At 36.0% G+C, this 18671-nt stretch overlaps 1 protein-coding gene across 1 annotated transcript; it reads left to right on the forward strand.

Moving 5' to 3' along the window:
* Window positions 1–4220: 4220 nt before the first annotated feature.
* LOC128528826 (uncharacterized) lies at window positions 4221–16938 on the forward strand. The gene is made up of 4 exons (XM_053501977.1): window positions 4221–4458; window positions 16018–16356; window positions 16469–16560; window positions 16751–16938. Exons 1-4 carry the CDS (start codon window positions 4221–4223, stop codon window positions 16877–16879), a joined length of 798 nt encoding a protein of 265 aa, XP_053357952.1. The 3' UTR covers window positions 16880–16938.
* Window positions 16939–18671: the final 1733 nt, after the last annotated feature.

Below are 18671 nucleotides of genomic sequence, written 5' to 3' on the forward strand. Positions count from 1 at the left end.
ATATGAAAAAAATTATAATTTATATATTTTTCCCCTATACAACATTTTTTATTGCTTATTTTATAATTAAATTCATTTGTTATTATTTTTAATTTGTAAACCATAAACCTTTGAATTTATGTTCTAATTTATTATTAGAAAGAAATAGGGGGAGGGGGTGATTTTAGAGCATAACACCACCTGTTCAGTAGCGTACTGTATGTAGTGGTCATAATAATGTCAATCGATACATTTGTTACATGGACCACAAGAAAGCAGGTGATTCAGCACTATCAGCCTAATCAACCAAAAAGCCAGCCAAAAGGAAAACATTATGATGCCTATGTTGCGCTTGGATTTATGGTGAGGATGGTGGGGCAGAGGAGAGACCTGTGTGTGTTTTGTGTCTTAAACCACTGGCAGCAGACAGCATGAGACCCAACAAAGTAGGAAGACACTTATTGGTTTAGAAATTGATATTTCAATAAAAAGTACACCAGGCCGTTTTCGTTATCATTTTGTTGACAAGTGGGGCTTGAAAATTCACCCACCCTCTTAAGTGGGGAATGACAGAAAATGTTTGAGAACCACTAAATTAAACAAACTCTAGCTATTATTACACAATTCTTCTCTCGCTGATGACGTACATCCGGTTAAGACCAACGAAAAATGTTTAAATTTGCTTCAACTAGAAAAACTATTTGTAAACCTATTTCTTTCTAAATTGTGTTGACTAAATTAAATTCAATTAAGCCCAAACGATTGTAATCAATATTTGTGTCATATCTGCTCGTTTAAATTTCTGAAGTTGAACAAACAAAAAAAAAAAAAACTGTTTTTTGAGTGTAGTTCTCCTAAGGGTGTATAAAGAGTGTACAATGTACAAAAAATGTATAAAGTGACTATTGTCAAGCAAAAGAATGCAAACATGGAAATGTTTGTTAGTCTAATAAGTAAGTGCTTAGGCACTTTGCATAAAGGCTGAATTGTGGTGCATCATGCCTAAAGATGAAGTTTAACAGAACAGGATAGTCTACAGTTTTAGGATTCAAAATAATAAAAAGTAAAATATTAAACATTGAAACATTTCTGATTTATTGTAAATTTTCTGTTTTAAGTGTAAATTCCACTAATGTTACACCAATAAGGGGATTATAAAAAAACAAAAAAAAAAAAAAAAAACAGGAAGATTGTCGGAAGTCACATATTAAATATTTAAAAACATGGAATTCCAAAGACCAATAACCAGTGCCCGCAAATAAAAAATAAAACCTTTAATCTAATTCCAAGATCTATAGTTTTAAATATATTTAGATTTTTCCCACAAAACAATAACTTGTGTAATTTTGTAAGAGGCTGACTTGGCCTGACTAGGACTGTTTTGCCTATGTACTTTACTGGCCTCGAAAGCACATTGAACATTTTTTAAGAATTCCAATATTTTTTATTATTTAAATTTAACTAAAGTAATCTTCTAAATCTTTATTTCCTCAACTGGATACCAAAAACAAACTTTATTTTATCAGTTGCAGGCTGCAGTCTCCTGTCCATTTGCCTGGGTGGGAACAATAGCAATTTCCATCCACTTTGAGTTTCAGTAATCTTGTTTATAAATAGGCAAATATGCACAAGTGGTTTGCATTAGACATCTAGCCTTTTGGAGCACAACTGGCCAGTTCAGGCTGTAAGACACTAGAAAGAGCTTTCAGAAGAACAGTGATCATCTTCAGGTAATTTCTTTTCTGGTACATAAGCTGCTTCCTGTCAACTATTAAATTAAGTTGTTTTATACATGATACTTACCTTGGGATAAGTTTTCTAATGTATTTCTTGTGGAAAAAAAAGACTTGGAAGCTGCTTATGTCAAATGTTAACTGTAAAACAATATTTAATTTTATTTGTATAGTGTGTATTACAATGAATATATTGACAATGCGTCTTTACAAAAATCTGTAGATTTCAAATAACCTTTTAAAATGTATAGGCTACATTTGTCTCTAATGAGAGTGAAGTAAAAAATAATTTCTTCTATATAACTGTGTGGTATATAGTCCAAGTGCAACTGTTTAAGCAGAAACTTAATATAAGCAATCAATGAATATAAGCAATAGTGTTTGTAATTTTGCTATACAGTTAAGCTTATATAAGATTTTTGTTGCATTAACATTGAAGAGAGCTGAAATTTCAATAGAAGGTTGCAGGCTGCTGTAGAAGTGCAGAACATGCAGTTTCATGCTCCTATTTCAACCAAGATAATGCTTTACAACCTTTTATCTCTTTCGAACTAACAAACAGAACTTGAAGGTGGGGTGGAAATTCATATGCTGGAAGTTTATTATTAAAGCAATCCAAAACTTGCTCTGAGGCTGGAACAGGACGCAAATGCAGTTTTTAAAGTTTAACAAAAGTCTCTTAGAAATAAAATATTCAACAAAGCAAGCAGAATCATAGTCAAACCTGGGCAGAGGATCAGTGACAAAAAAAAACAAAACAACCCAGTGAGCAATAATATAAATTAAGGCAAATTAAAATAACTTTTGTTAACGTTAAAGGGTAAAATACACAAATGTGGTAACATCACAACGTTTTATTTAACGACAGTTAGATCTGGTTTATTTGACAAGATGTTGTTTATTTAACAACATTACATTGTTGTTAGTGAAGACCCAACAAATTTATTTTACATTTATTATCCAGGTAGAAGAGGGTGTATGTTCTTCTTCCCTTGACTGTATATACAATACAATATAAATAAACTTTTAAATCAAATTTGAACATTTGAACAGACTATTTTTTTTTCATCTTACTCTGTCTACCACATCTTACTTTGTTACCCCAAACACAGTATATGGCAATGGCAACGTCCTTGTCAAACAAAGAGTGTATAAAGTCATTACATTTTTAAGCAAGAGGGTGCAAAGTTGTTTTGCTATTCTGATAAGTAATTTACTTGGCCATTTTACATGGATGTTAAAGGGTGTTGCATCATGCCTTAGATCATTTCTTATGTAGCAAGGTCTTGTAATAAATATGTAAATAAATTATAAAATACCACTAATCAGCTTTTGACTATAAGGATTTAAAAAATCCTACCAAACCACATGCATTTTAGTTGAGTTTCCAAAAGTACTTCAAGAAGATGAAGATGCAATTTGTGAACAGATCTTTTGCTCCATGGCCGTGCTACAGTACATGTTGAGTTTTATTATTTCTACAAAGCTTCAGAAAAGCTTGTAGGCTGACAGGGAATATTTTAGCCATGAACTTTTCTATGAATTTTGAAAGGTGGCCAGCAGGCCTTGTTTCATGCTCCAGTCTACTATCCATCCATCTAGGTGGGATTGATAGTGATTTCCATCTCCTTTTTTCCCATTTTAGGAGTTCTCAGAAACAGGTAAATACTTACAAGTCATCCTGCCCGATATAACACAAATAGACAGCTTAGTGTATGAAATACTAGAACTTGTACTAGAATATGTTTTGTCAATTTTTTAAATGGTTTATTTAGCATGAATAGCTAGGTATTTTTAATTATTTAAATAAATAATAATAAATTAAACCTTGGCTCCAAAATCTTGGCTTTTTTCTGCTAATAATGTATGTTATGCAATCATTTTGTGGTGCAGAAAATGTTCAAATAAAATTTTTTTATTTGTGTGAGAATGATGCTTTAACCAGCAAGACATTTTAATGTAGCTCCAGCCATAATCAAAAGAATTTTTTCACAGATGGACAAATACGTTTTAGGCACAGAAGTGCCAGCGATTTTCTTTGTACCTTTATTTTTGTAAATTATTGTTCAACACACAAAAGAAACGTTTTGTGTTTTCTTGTTTAGTAAAGTGGAACTTATATAAATTGATGCTGCTCTGTCAGTAAGATATTATTCTCATTTATTATTTCTTAGTGAGAACCAAAATGTTAGTGATGAATCACAAGCTGTTCGCACTCCTGCTTTTCACAGGTAAGATACTATACAGTACATGATGTGATAAATAAAAACATAGAATTAGTGTGGAATATACTTTCCTTCCGTGATTGTACATGCATTGTTTTACATTTATAGAAAACAAAATATCATAATCTAAACTTTAAAAACCTGGTCCACAGGGGTCCTTCCCCTCGTCCTGTCTGTCACCCGTCAGTACTTTCTGATTAAGCAGGGATTAACATGGAATGCTGCTCAGACTTACTGCCGAGCCAATTATACTGACCTGGCTACTATTACCAACAAAGATGAAATGACCCAACTTCAGAAGGTAGCACAGACACAACTATTCTTTGCTAATGCTTGGATTGGACTGTACATTAACGTCAACAACTGGTACTGGTCCTTCGGAATTGAGACACTAAATTTTACAGCCTGGTATTACACGCAGCCTGACAATTTGTATGGAGATGAGTTTTGCGTTTTTATATATCTGGGGAAATGGCATGATGCACCATGTAACTGGCCGTTATATTTTGTGTGCTTTGATGGTGAGTAAAAGTTTATATTATAGTATATTATATACTAAACAAGTTTGTAATACCACCACTAAATTAGATAGCACTTTTTATTCTGTTTTTAGAATCTTAGCGATTTACATATGAAAATGTGACAACTTTGGTTAGGATAAGAATATTTTACATTTCTTTCTTTCTTTCTTTCTTTCTTTCTTTCTTTCTTTCTTTCTTCCTTAGCACATCTAGGATTTTTTTCTTCCAGTGTAAATCACTGATCTAACTTAAGTTTTTTTTAAAAAACATAAAAAACATTCAGTTAAGGTTTCTGAAGTGCTTATGCCAATGTGGCTGCATCACACTCTGGTGTCTGACCTATACTAAGAAAGAAAATGTAACCGTATAGTCTAATTTAACTCTGATTACACCTATACTGCCACAAAAACACCAGAATGGCAAAACAAAACAATTTATGATAATCTTGGTTATCGCTTTTAAAGATTCAATGAACCACATAAAACAACATAAATAATTTAAATGTCTTACTATAAACCAGCTAGCAGATTGCTATGGACACAGTTTATAATAACGAAGCCAATGGACAAATAAGATTTTGATCAGCATGGGTAATGGAGAATATAGTTTTAAATAAAGATTAAAGGAGAGGGTGGAGACCCGGAAGTACTATGCGCACTAAGCTGTATTTGGATCTGTTTAATGCGCTCTGATATCCCACGTATCTCTGAAATTAAGGAGGTTAGAGCATGTTCATGTTTTCCAATCACTCCTGCCTGCCCTGTTACTATGTGTTGAATTCTCTCCATGTCCGCGGGCTCTTGGTGCGGACATTCTGTTATGGTGTGGCGGGATAGCGCGTTGCGCTAGCGCGCCCGGCTTTTCTTTTTATAGAGCCCTGATGCAGAGCTTCGGAGGGAAAGTTGTGTATGTGAGCGGTGGGAGTGATTGTGCACACTGACAGGAGGCTTCTCCCGTTCGGAGATTACGTGGGATTATTAATTAAACAGAACAAAGAGCAAACCTAAAGTATATAACTGAATCCCCTGTCCCCTCCAGACAGGGTTACTTCTTCTTATTGACCTTTAGTTCTTTCTTTTCTCTTTTCAGTTTTCTTTTCTCTTTCTTTTCTTTTCAGTTTTCTTTTCTCTTTCTTTTCTTTTCAGTTTTCTTTTCTCTTTCTTTTCTTTTCAGTTTTCTTTTATCTTTTTCTTTTCTTTTCAGTTTTCTTTTCTCTTTCTTTTCTTTGCTCTTTTCTTTTCTCTTTTTCTTTTCTTTTCAGTTTTTTCTTTTCTCTTTCTTTTCTTTTCAGTTTTCTTTTCTCTTTTTCTTCTCTTTTCAGTTTTTTTTTCTCTTACTTTTCTTTGCTCTTTTCTTTTCTCTTTTTCTTTTCTTTTTTATTCAGTTTTCTTTTCTCTTTCTTTTCTTTTCTTTTTTCTTTTCTTTTCAGTTTTCTTTTCTCTTTTTCTTTTCTTTTCCTATACTGGAGCAACGCTCCAAAAAAATTTTTGCATGGAATTGGGGCAATCGGCCTGTGGCACTGCAGAGACACTACTGGAGATCAGTTTGCTTTAATAGCAGCCTGCTGTATTGTATAGTCTGTATTGTTGGGTTATGCGTTTCTCATCTTCCTCTTGACAATAGCTCATAGAGTCTCTATAAGGTTTAAGTCAGGTTAGATGACTGGGCAGGCAAGCCCAGTAATATCATGGTCAGCAAATTAGATAGTGGTAGTTAAATTATGATGTAAACATTGTCAGTTGACATCAATGTGCATTATAAAAAATCATGAGGATTGCTCTAACAGGACTAGAAGTAAATAAGTCTATACACATAATATGGTCAGGTAGTATAGTGAGAAGCATAACTGCTTCTTAAGCATTGCCACATTGGTTATCAAACTCAAACTATCTGCATGGCAGGCAAGAAGCTTTACCACTAAGGCACCAGTGGTCAAATAAATGACAGCAACGCTCCAAAATAAAAAACATAAAATTAAGGGGAAAAAAACTATCATTCATATTATGTAGAAAAACATTACATTTGCAGAAATTATGTAATATTTTGCTTAGAAACACTGTTATTTTACAGATTTTTTCTTAAGTTTATATGATTAAACATCTTAATTAATCTAACAGCACTAGAAGTTTAGTAGGTAAAAAATAGTATTTTAAGGATTTTTCCTAATTGTATACGAATAAACCCCCTTATTAAAGCTACAGCACTAGAAGTTTAGTAGTGAATCTGTTATTTTACAGTTTTTTGTAAAATGAATAAGATTAAACACCTTCAATAAAGCAACATCAATAGAGGTTTAGCAGCAAAACACTGTTATTTTACAATTCAAATAAAGCAACAACACTTGTAAAGTTTAGAAAAGAAATCCTGTTATTTTACAAATTTTAATAAATCCCAATGTAGTTTCCTGTTCAGTAGAGTGTTAACACAAACACAAGATGATAATAACATTTGTAAAATAACCTGAAAAAACTGACACAGTATAGTGCAAGTATAATACAAAATACAATAAAAAAATAAACAGTTTTTCTAGAATTAAAGTATAATCCTTCAATAAAAAAATATATAGACTTTTGAGCTGTAACAGTTAAACATTCAAACAGCATTCACAAAATGGCTGTGCAGTGTAATTCAAAAGAACAAGCTTGTGCATCAGTGTAAACAACTTATTTTCACAACTGACAGGCTCACAAAGTGAGACTATAAACATTTTTACACAGTAAAAAATTGGACCCAAAAAAATCCAAGGTTGAAAGAGTTCTTTTTTAAATCACCATTAAAAACCACAAAGTAGTCTTACAGTATATTGCAGTCCATACTTGATAGTGACAGACTGGATGTCTCCTCTCCCATGTTTCAATATATAGGTGAAACCAGATATTTACATACACATAAAAAAAAACACACAAAAAAAAACCACACAAAATTTTTTTATGTTTACTGTCAAACATTAAATCAGAGTAAACTTTTTTTGTTTTAGATCAATAAATATTTTTATATTTTTTGTGTTTCTTCAATGTCAGAATCGAGCTAGGGAGAATTTTTATGTATTTTTTTAATCACTTTTATTAAAGTCAGAAGTATAAATACATTAAGTTTATTGCGTCTTTAAAGAAAAATAAAACCCTAGATGATTCCATTTTGAAATTAAGAAGTTTTGATAGGTTAATTGATTCCATTTGAGTTAATTGGTGGCACATCTGTGGGTGCATATAAAGCAGTGCCGGCTGCTCTAAGACTACAAGGGAAGCTCCGCTTCCTCTACTATGTCAGAAAATAAATGCTTATATATGTACTGTCGTACTTATATTGGTTTTTATAAAAGTGCTCGTTCAGAATCAGGTAGTTATTGTAGATTGTTTGACGCGATTTTCAAACAGATTAAACCCTCCTAAAGCCCAGATTCACTGGAGCTCTATGGGCAGCACAGATGGGCTTTTTTCACTGCAGAAAAGCTGGACGGTAATTGGATAAATGTACCAAAATCGTCACTTCCAGGGAAGCTCAGCTTCTCTGGGAGTGAATGGAGCAGTGGGCGGGCCAGGACGCTGGGCTGCTGCATGATGATTGGAGGAGCTGTTTAAAGGGAGGAACCTCTTTTTTGATTGACAGCATGTCTTAAGTCAGTGGTTCTCAAACATTTTCTGTCATTCCCCACTTAAGGGGGTGGGCGAATTTTCAAGCCCCACTTGTCAACAAAATGATAACGAAAACGGCCAAGTGTACTATTTATTCGAAAAATCAATTTCTAAACCAGTAAGATCAAATAACACCAAGTTCAAAACAGATAAAATACATGTGCAATTGTTATAACAGTCTTACTTTGTCACTTATCTAGAGCTTTCTTTCAAAAAAGTTAAGTGGCTTATTAACGTGACTGGGGTGTGTTGTCTCTAGGTGTCTTCCTACTTTGTCTCATGCTGTCTGCTGCCAGCGGTTTATGACACAAAACACACACAGGTCTCTCCTCTGCCCTCACCATCCCCACCATGAATCCAAGCGCAACATAGGCTTCATCATGTTTTCCTTTCGGCTGGATTTTTGGTTGATTAGGCTGATGATGCTGAATCACCTGCTTTTTTGTGGTCCATGTAACAAATGTATCCATTGATGTTATTATGCTCACTACATACAGTACGCTACTGTGTTATGGTCTAAAATTCCCCCGACCTAGGCCACGGATTGCCCACCTAAATTCATAGGTTTATGGTTTACAAATTACAAATTATAACAAATGAATTTAATTATAAAGTAAGCAATATATAAAAAAAGGTTGTATAGGGGGAAAATATATAAATTATATATTTTTTCATATACCACATGTATATTTTTATATTGCTTATTTTATAATAAAAATCATTTCCTGTAATTTTTTCACCACAAACACAATTTATTTAGTGTAATTTGTGATAAATAATTTGTTATTTGTACATTGACAAACCCCTGCAAAATAAATGTGCCATAAAATAATCATTTTTGGGGATTTGTATTAATCGTCTCGACGAGTGTCACGTGCCTAGGGTTAATTATAATAGTAATAAAATATTCGATAATAATAAACATTTGAACGCATGTCCTAATATAATATTTGATAGAGATTATGCAGGGGGGCAATCCGTGGCAGGGGGGCATTTTAGCGCATAACACCTGTTTGTGTCCGCGGTAAAGTTAGTTTGATATTCGCATCTCCGAATTCAATAGCTGTGTAAATAACCCCGCAAATAAGATACCCACATATATATATTTCCTCTCTACACTGTCTTTAAGCTACATTCGCCTTAAATTATACATGTTTAAAAGCATAAACACCATTATTCTCTACGGCGCAACGAATGATTTAGGGATCATCGCAAAATGCCGCACAGCAACAAAAAGTGTAGAACGATATTGATCTTCCCTTCTGTTCAGCGCCTGAAGGATCAAAAAGCAACTTTGTTGCTACACTGGAAACGAGAAATGCCAGACTAGTACTGCCTGATAAAATATTAACAAAAATACAGAAATATCAGCATACACATGGGAATAAATGAAATGACATATATAATACCGAATGTTTCCTTATATATTGTTCCTCTGCAATTAACATGCCAACGTTAAACCGTTATTGTTGCACTATGGTTCCACTTTTTCTTTGATGTTATTTTAATTTATTTGTATTAATGATCCATTTCTTTGTGTGTCATTATTTAGTTTCGAGGGTCCGATTAAGAAAATAAAGATTAAATAAATCAATAAAGAAAAGCATGAATTAGAATAGGTACTTTCCTATTATTTTCCACTAATTCCCTCCCGTTCATTGCGCCCCACCTGTCATGTCTGTATTCCCCACAGTTTGAGAACCACTGTCTTAAGTATACATCAGCGCTACAGAGATTCCAGTCAGTCCCATACGGATTTGCAGGTGATTTTTTTATGATAAAAAAATTTAATTATAATAAAAAAAATTATAATGAAGGCCTAATATGAGCTTCCCCTGTTTCAAAAGCTATTAGCCGCCACTGATATAAAGACACACCTTAAACACAGAACCTCTTTCTTTGACATCATGGAAAATCAAGAGAAATCAACCAAGTCATTAGGAAAAAAATTGCAGTCCTTCACAAGTGTAGCTCATCCTTAGGTGCAATTTCCAGATGCCTGAAGGTCCCACATTCATCTGTTCAGATAATAATATGCAAGTATAAAAAACATGGGAATGTACAACCATCATACGGCTCAGGAAGAAGACTGATTCGAAATGCCAGAGAGGAATATTTTTTGGTGGATCAGCGAATCAACCCCAGGACAACAGCAAAAGACTGTGCTGAAACTGGTAAGACAGTGTCCACAGTAAAAGGAGTCCTGTACCACCATGAGCTGAAATATTATTTTGGGAGAAAGAAGCCATTACTTCAAAACCATCACAAAAAAGCCAGAATACAGTTTGCAACTGCACATGGGACAAAAAAAAATCTTGTATATATTAAAGCAACATCTAAAGACATCAGAAAGAAAGTTTTGGCACATTGGGCACAAATGAGCCAAATGGACAATGACCCAAAGCATACCTTCAAATTAGTTACAAAGTGGCTTAAGGACAACAAAGTCAAGGTATTAGAGTGGCCATCACAAAGCCCTGATCCCAATTCCGTAGAAAATTTGGGTGGCACTGAAAAAGCAAGTGTGAGCAAGAAGACCAACAATCCTGATCCAGTTACACCAATTCTGTCAAGAGAAGTGGCCCAAAAATCTAGTAAACTATTGTAGAAAGCTTGTGGAAGGATACCCAAAATGTTCTCCCCAGTTAAACAGTTTTGGGGCAAGTCTACCAAGTACTAAGGAAGAGTATGTACATTTTTTACTGATGAAAGTAATAATAATAAATAAAATAAAATAAGTAAAATTCTCCCTAGCTTGATTCTGACATTAAACAAATGCAAAAAATATGTTAATATTTATTGATCTAAAAAAGAAAAAGTTCACCCTGGTTTAATGTTTGACAGTAAAGAAAAAACTGTGTTTTTTTCTGAAGTAAAGGGTGGGCCATTTATATGGATACACCTTAATAAAATGGAAATGGTTGGTGATATTAACTTTCTGTTTGTGACACATTAGTATATGTAAGGGGGGAAAACTTTTCAAGATGGCTGGTGACCATGGTGGCCATTTTGAAGTCGGCCATTTTGGATCCCACTTTTGTTTTTTCAATAGGAAGAGGGTCATGTGACACATCAAACTTACTGGGAATTTCACAAGAAAACAATGGCGTAACTTTATTCTTTCATGAGTTATTTACAAGTTTCTGACCACTTATAAAGCAGTTATTAGCAGTTTACATACTAATGACACGTAAGGAGCAGATAGAAATTGTGTGTTGATGTCTGGTGCACGCAGTTACCGGGTCATTGCAGCAGATTTAAATGCAAGACACTCTATGAGACCACCCATCTCCCATGCTACAGTTAGCAAACTGCTAATAACTGCTTAATATCACCACCCATTCCCATTTTATTAAGGTGTATCCATATAAATGGCCCACCTGTATATAAAATCTAATCAGCAACATGTGGTATTTGTATTCACTTACTTTTTCCAGGTAACAACTTTCTCCTTGGCTTTATAATATCTTTGGAATTAGAATAAGAAGTGTCAGTCAGTGCATATACTGTATTTTATATATGTGAAAATATTTAAAACGAATATAAATTTATTCTGACTGAACATTTATTTATTGAATTGAATGAGTCATTTAAAAGTACAAATACAGTACAGAGTAGAAGCAGCTGTTAATGTGAAATTATTCTTCTCCAATCCTGTCTTGCCAATAGTGTCAGACAGAAATACTTATACTGCAGTGTAGGGACTACTGTAGCAGGCCATCTCAAAGGGAGCCGTGAATCTGTCACCTTCCAGCAAAACGCGCCATGCTGATATCTCTTGGTGGTGTAAAGCAGCTGAAAACGTGACCTGGTCAAATGGTCCTCAAATGCTGGAAATCAGCAAGCCATTGAACGAGGAAGGACAATTCACGATAAGCAAATTTGGAAAGAAACGGTTTCGTGTCTCCAACTCAGATGGTGTAAATCTGCAAAGCAACTTCCTTGAATAAGAGAGAAGCAGTTACACATCCACACTCAAACAGTGTACAGTTAGTCAGAAAGCAGCCCCCGTAAATGTGGAAGAAGCCAGTTTCCCCGAAATGCGTTTCCTGCTTTACCTTTTGGCCCCAGAACAAAGAACCTACAATGTTTTAGGGACACGTAGAATGATAATCAGTTAAAGTATGGCACTAGAGCAAATACAAAGCGCCGCTAGCATTAGCATCGCTAGCGTCTTTAGCTGCAGCCTCGATGCGAGCATAGAAGGTGTTCAGCTCATCTGCCAGAGTCACGTCCGCGTTCGTCATACCAGTTGTTGGTGTTTTATAGTCCGTAATTGTCCTTAGTCCCTGCCACAGCTCCTAGAGTCACTCTGTTGGAGCTGTGACTCTAGGTTCCTCCCGTAGCGCTGCTTCGCCTCTTTTACTGCCTTCTGGATGTTATACGACGCTGCCTTGTACGGTTTCATGTCCCCCAACGCAAGTCCCATGTTGTAGGCAGCGGTGCAAGATCTCAGAGCGTCGCGGATGGTTTTATCCACCCACGGCTTCTGGTTGGGAAACGTTCTAATAGTCTTTTTCTCCACGGTATCATCCGCTAGTTTCCCGATAAATCCCACAACCGCTTCCCGTAAACACGCTGACGTCATTGGAGCTGTTCCTGAACATGTCCCAGTCTGCGTCATCGAGTGCGTCCTGTAACGCGGCCACCGATTGGTCCGTCCAGCGCGCGACCTCCCTCTGAACCGGAACTTCCTGTTTCAGCCTTTGTTTGTATTTTGGCATGAGGAAGATGGCGGCGTGGTCGGATTTACCAAACGGAGGGTGAGATTGTGCCTTGTAGCCGTCCTTGACCGTTGTATAACAATGATCTAGTGTCCTTTCCCCCCTGGTGGGGCAGGTGATGTGTTGATGAAAGTTCGGCGCTGGGCGTTTGAGGTTGGCACTATTAAAGTCCCCCGCCACAATAAGCGCAGTGTCCCGGTGTTGTGTCAGCTCGCATAAGGCAGTGTCCGTGTCCGCTTGTGGTGGAATATATAAACGGCGCTGATTATGACCGATGTAAACTCCCTACAGTAGGTAGATAAAAAGGATGACACATGATGGACAGTAGTTCCAGGTTTGGAGTGCAGGAGCGTGTGAGAGGAACAACGCTCGCGCTGTTGCACCAGCTGCTGTTTACCATGAAACAAACGCCACCTCCCCTTGACTTCCCCGAGTCCCATGTCCTGTCCATGTGGTGAACCGAAAAAAACACGGCCGGCTGGATGGCGTGGTCCGGCACCGCTGGGTTCAGCCATGTCTCGGTGAAGCAGAGGAGATTGCAGTCCTGAATGTCTCTCTGGAACTTTATCCTGGCCCTGAGGTCATCGAGCTTGTTTTCCAGTGACTGGACGTTGGCGAGCAGGATGCTGGGCAGTGGTGTGCGGTGTGCACGGGCTCTCAGCCTGTTCCTGATGCCGACTCGTTTCCCTCGTGGCCGCCGCTTTGCGTCCTTTCTTCTCCCTCAGAATCTCACTCGGCCAGCTCGGATCCGGAGTTAAAAACGTCGAATTGTGAGTACATTGTATACCAATAGAAACAAGGGTGTCTCTATCATAACTAATGTACTCAATGGTGGTAATTTTGCCGGTTTTAAAACGCTAAAAAACTAACATAAAAAACAAAGAAAAGGTGGTCGGAGCAGTCGTGACGGCAGCCGACCTCACTGGCGCCATCTAAACTGTATACGTGTGGGTGTGTGTGTTTAAGTAGCGTAGTTTCATGTATCGTACTTTAGATTTGTTCAGTAAATCCTTGTTTCTTTATAAAGAACTGTTGTCTTGGTCATGTATTTTAAAGTTTAAACATTTGCTCACATCTTACGTCACTTTGGTTATAAATGGTAAATACCAGATTTTGTATTATCATCGTCGGCCGCATGATAAACAAATTGGTAAGATACACTAAATCGTGACAAACGCTGGACGGATAGATGATTAAGTGTATGCTATAAATTTTATTCAGTTTAATCAAATTAACCCGAATCGTTAAAGATTTGATTCACCTCTAACCCGGAGTTAAAAACCCTACAGTAGTTAGGAACAAAGTGGCTGACTCTCTCTCAAAATTCTTAACGATGATGCTCTTAAAGAGCTCAGAAATCCTCCCTGTTCATCTGACTCCTTTACCATTATAGGTTTAAGGTGAATCACTGCAGCAGCGTTAATATGGCAGAGTATTGTTAATGGTACCTGAGATCCGCCTGATATTTGCGACAGACTTACGTGGCAGCCTTAATAAACAAGGCTTTGTTTACAGCAACAACAATTTTAGCAATAATATTAATTAAAATAACAATAAAAAATCTCTTACTATCATCATCATCGCTTGCAAGTATTTTTTCACACTGAAAAACTATGACATTTTAGTATCAGCAGTCATTTAGAGACTCAGTCCGATGTCCTTCTCATCTGTAGCTTAGCAGCATGTCTTCACCCCTTTGAATTTCGCAGTAACCGTTTACTGGTTGCAAACCACCTCTGTGCGTGCTAAACATTTGAAGCATGCTTGTTTTCCATTAGCTGGTTCATAACACGTTACCTGTATGTTTGATAACTGAGCAATTAACTGTAAATCAAATGCTCAAATCCCACCCTCATTTGCGCACTTATTCAAATGAGCCAATCAGAAACAGGTGATCAGGAGATGATTGCTCCTCCAGCTTTTGATTGGCTGTGATAGTAAACGCGAGAGAAATCAGAAAGTGCTAATTAGAATTTCCCTGTCTCCAGCTGCTGATCAGCCAATCAGAAACAGGTAATCAGAATTTTTTAATGCAAAAATAACACCATATTTTCCTTCATACAATTAAAATATTTAGTTAAATAATATTATTTGTATAGCAATTTTAACAATTTTGACATTGTCACAAAGCAGCGTTACACAATTAAAAGATTATTTTGTATGTATATTTTGTATGTGAGTTTGTATGAATTGTGTATGTATATGAATCAAAATGATAAGATTGTCCTTGATGAGCAAGCCGAGGACAACGGCAACAGTGAGATGGCAATAGGAAGAAACCTTAAGAAGAAACCAGACTCAACAGGGAACTCATCCTCATTTGGGTGATAACGGATAACAAGGATTGATCTGCAGTCATACTGTATGTTAAGAGGCTGGAAGCTCAGGATAACAGGAGATGTGTTTTAGCTAATATGGAGTGCAATTTGTTATTGGAGGCTCAGGTAGACTGTAGGAAACTCCTGAACCATCGAGCGACTGCAGTCACAAGTCCTCAGAGAACAGCTCACAGCATCAGCAGAGGCCAGGCCCGTCTTCCCGAAAAAGTGGAACTGTCCCCAACCACCACACGCATCCCAAGGACACCATAAGGGCATTCATGAAGCAGATACTATTGCCTACATATAAGTGAGAGGCATTTGCTGCCTTACCAGTGCCACTTCCTTTTAAAAAGTCATGAAAAAAAATGTCCATGTTTATCTAAATGTCAAAATTTACCTCAAAATTCAAAAGAAAAACATTACATTTTTAGTATAGACATCACCTTTATCTAATGAGTTTAATTTTAAATCCAATTTATTATTGTAATTTTACATAAAGTTGTACATAATTAACAAAAACAGATAAAATGCAGTTAAAAAACTGTTAAAAATAGGAAAATAATTTCAGTATTGAAATAATACTTAAAATAAGTCAACTTAATAAATTTACAAATAATGTCTGTAATTTACACAGATATGTATGTAGGTTTTTTTTTTTTCAAAAGGAAAATTTAAGTAAAAATATGAGGTTTTTTTTTTTGTTGTGTACCATTGTCATAATGCATACAATTCCTTGCTTCATTTTCACTTTTGCTCTTTAATGAGAAATTCAGTGGTCACATTCTAATCGTGATGATTTTCCTTCAATGCACAGGGTTAATATGACTTGATGATACCTACCTAGTAGTATTCTAATCATGTGTTTCTTGATTCTTACAGACAGGGAGAATGCTACTGCCAACTACATTTTAATCTATCAGATAAAAACATGGGATGATGCTCAGAGCTATTGTAGGCAGTATTACACAGATCTCGCCAGTGGAAGAAATGCAACAGAAAACTCAATTGTAGGGGGATTTCTGTTTGGGGTTACTGTTTGGTTTGGCCTGAACAGAGAACGCTGGAGATGGTCAGACCAGACTACTGATGTGTCTTTCATTGACTGGTGGGCTGGAAACAGTGATGATTACTTGAAGAATAAAGGTTGTGGCTATTTATATGGTCTTCTGGCTGATGAAGAACAGTGCTCATACACTGTTATGCCTTTTTTCTGTTACTGTGAGTTTAAATTAAATCAATTCTTATATTTATGCTAATTAAGTTTTTTTAACTAAGTGTTATTATAATAGTGTTAATGTGTTCCTTTGTATTTATGCATTTCTGCCTCCAGTATACCCAAAACAACAGCAGCTCATGAGATTGAAGGTCAAGTCCAGCCAGGATTTGAATGATCCTGCGGTAATGGCAGCCATCCTGGAGAAGGTGGGTCTCATTTTCACTTAGTGTACAGTTACCTCCTCATTACCACCAGACTCTGAGTCTTCATCAAACTGCCACACAAACTGGCTGTAATCACAGACTGTACTGTAATCATATTATATCTTGTGAAGCATTTTTCACAAATCTTACAAGAAACATTATTTAGTAAATAAAGTCATGCTCTGTTCTTCAGATGCAACAGAAACTGGAGGATAATGGAACTGGTAACATCACTGTGAATTGGAGAGAGCAACCAGATGGAGTGGTGTTTCACAAGGATAAAGAAAATAAAACTGCATTGAGAAAAGCACCAGGGGTGTGAGTGATCTTGGGGCTGGACTGTCCTGCTTTTAGTACTAGATGATATAAAATTTGTGATTAGGGGATTGTGTTTAAATGTTTTTCTGGTTTAAATTACAAATATAGAGAATTTTATAGAATAGGGGTGGTAAATTTGGGCAGCTTGAGGACTAAGTTTGTGCTTTTTGCATTTGCTGCTTTAAAAAATAGGACTAAAGATTTCACCATCACCATGAAGCATCAGTGTTGTTACAGAATCATATAGCAGTCATTTAATCAAGCAAAACAATAGTATGTCAGTGTATTATGAAACATGATAAATAAAGAAAATAAAACAAAGTTTTTTGTTAATTTTTTAATATAATTCTATAACCTCATGATTATTAAATCAATTTGGTGAAGGAGTGTTAACATTTATCGCTTTAATTCCCGCAGGCATATGTAGACCCATATGTACTTAAAAGAGAAAGAGCATAATTTGGTACAACACTCTATTATTTGTGATTAAGGTCTTTTATAAAATTTGCAAAAATCTTTCAGACATGAGAACAGGTAAACGGGGGCAAAAGTTAAACGAAAATAGTACTACTCATATGTAGAGACAATTTTGGATTGTGGATCTACCCAGTAACACAACCAAGCCAAGCCATACCGTCATGGATGGAACATGACTGGTGACTCAACACAACAGCAGGCTCAGACAGGCAGAGAAGTTTAAAGAATTCATTGAACAGTAAAATTAGCAGCAATTAGCGGGCAATAAAGAACTATGGTGATTCTATGTGCAGCAGATGACATCCTGGGTTGAACCGGAAATTACCTGTAACAGTAAGTTAGTCAATGATGTACAGTAGGCAGGGTTTCAAACACCTGAAAATGGGCTGCAAGGAAAAGATCTTCTGAGCTATATAGAAAGTCTTTGATTTATTGAACACAGAGTTATTGAACACACACAAAGTCATGCATAGAGGTATATCCAGAAACAGATGATCTAAGATGTGAATATGAGAGACAAGATCTAAGAAACAGGCAGCAAACATATGGTAACTAGTAAATCCTCAGAGAGAGTAGCGTACAGTCTAGATCCATGACCCATGAACCAAGTCATGACACTAGCGATGAGAAATGACACTTAATCAATGCTTACACATGGGTAAATGCATCTTATTAATTAATTCTATTAAATGTTGTTTGTATATGTGGCACAGTGGCTTAGTGGTTTGCACTGTCGCCTTGAAACACTTGGGTCTGGGTTTGATTCCTGGCCAGGTTTGACTTCAGGCCACCTGGTACCCTCTATATAGGATAAAGCAGTATAGACAATAAGTGTGAGAGTGAGTTGTTTGAATAATGTTTTAACAAGAAATATTTTTGGTAAAGTACCTTTACATGAATAAACATCTAGTATAAAGTAAAAAGGTTTATACCTAAGGAGTGACATGGAGGTGATAGTATTAATGGAAAAACTCCCAAAGGTTCAATGATAACAATGATAAGAACTTGGGTAAGAAACTGTTCATAAACAACTTAAACTTTTCAAGAGATTGCTGCCATAAGCCATCATTATGAAACTGCTTAAGTGGATGAGAACTCCAACAAGAAGTATGACATCAGGCTGGTTCAGATTAGTCTGGAAGGCAGAAATATCACAGAATTTAGGTGGAAGGATGCAGGCAAGGAATAATTGCAAAAGGTATGGATTTGGTAAACAATACATAAAACAAATCAAACTTAACAGAAACAGGGGCCCAAGAACACACTCAAAAAAATAACTTGTTGAATAAACATAAATAAATTATGGAAAGAATTTCCAC

Source organism: Clarias gariepinus, chromosome 8, assembly GCF_024256425.1.
Source record: "Clarias gariepinus isolate MV-2021 ecotype Netherlands chromosome 8, CGAR_prim_01v2, whole genome shotgun sequence".
Lineage (NCBI taxonomy): Eukaryota > Metazoa > Chordata > Actinopteri > Siluriformes > Clariidae > Clarias > Clarias gariepinus.

What these genes read in the sequence shown, in the direction of transcription:
- LOC128528826 (XM_053501977.1), top strand. Translation starts at nt 4,221, where the DNA reads ATGACCCAACTTCAGAAGGTAGCACAGACACAACTATTCTTTGCTAAT. An exon ending in ATATTTTGTGTGCTTTGATG is followed by an intron (nt 4,459 to 16,017) that starts GTGAGTAAAAGT and finishes TGATTCTTACAG; the next exon opens with ACAGGGAGAATGCTACTGCC. An exon ending in TATGCCTTTTTTCTGTTACT is followed by an intron (nt 16,357 to 16,468) that starts GTGAGTTTAAAT and finishes TTCTGCCTCCAG; the next exon opens with TATACCCAAAACAACAGCAG.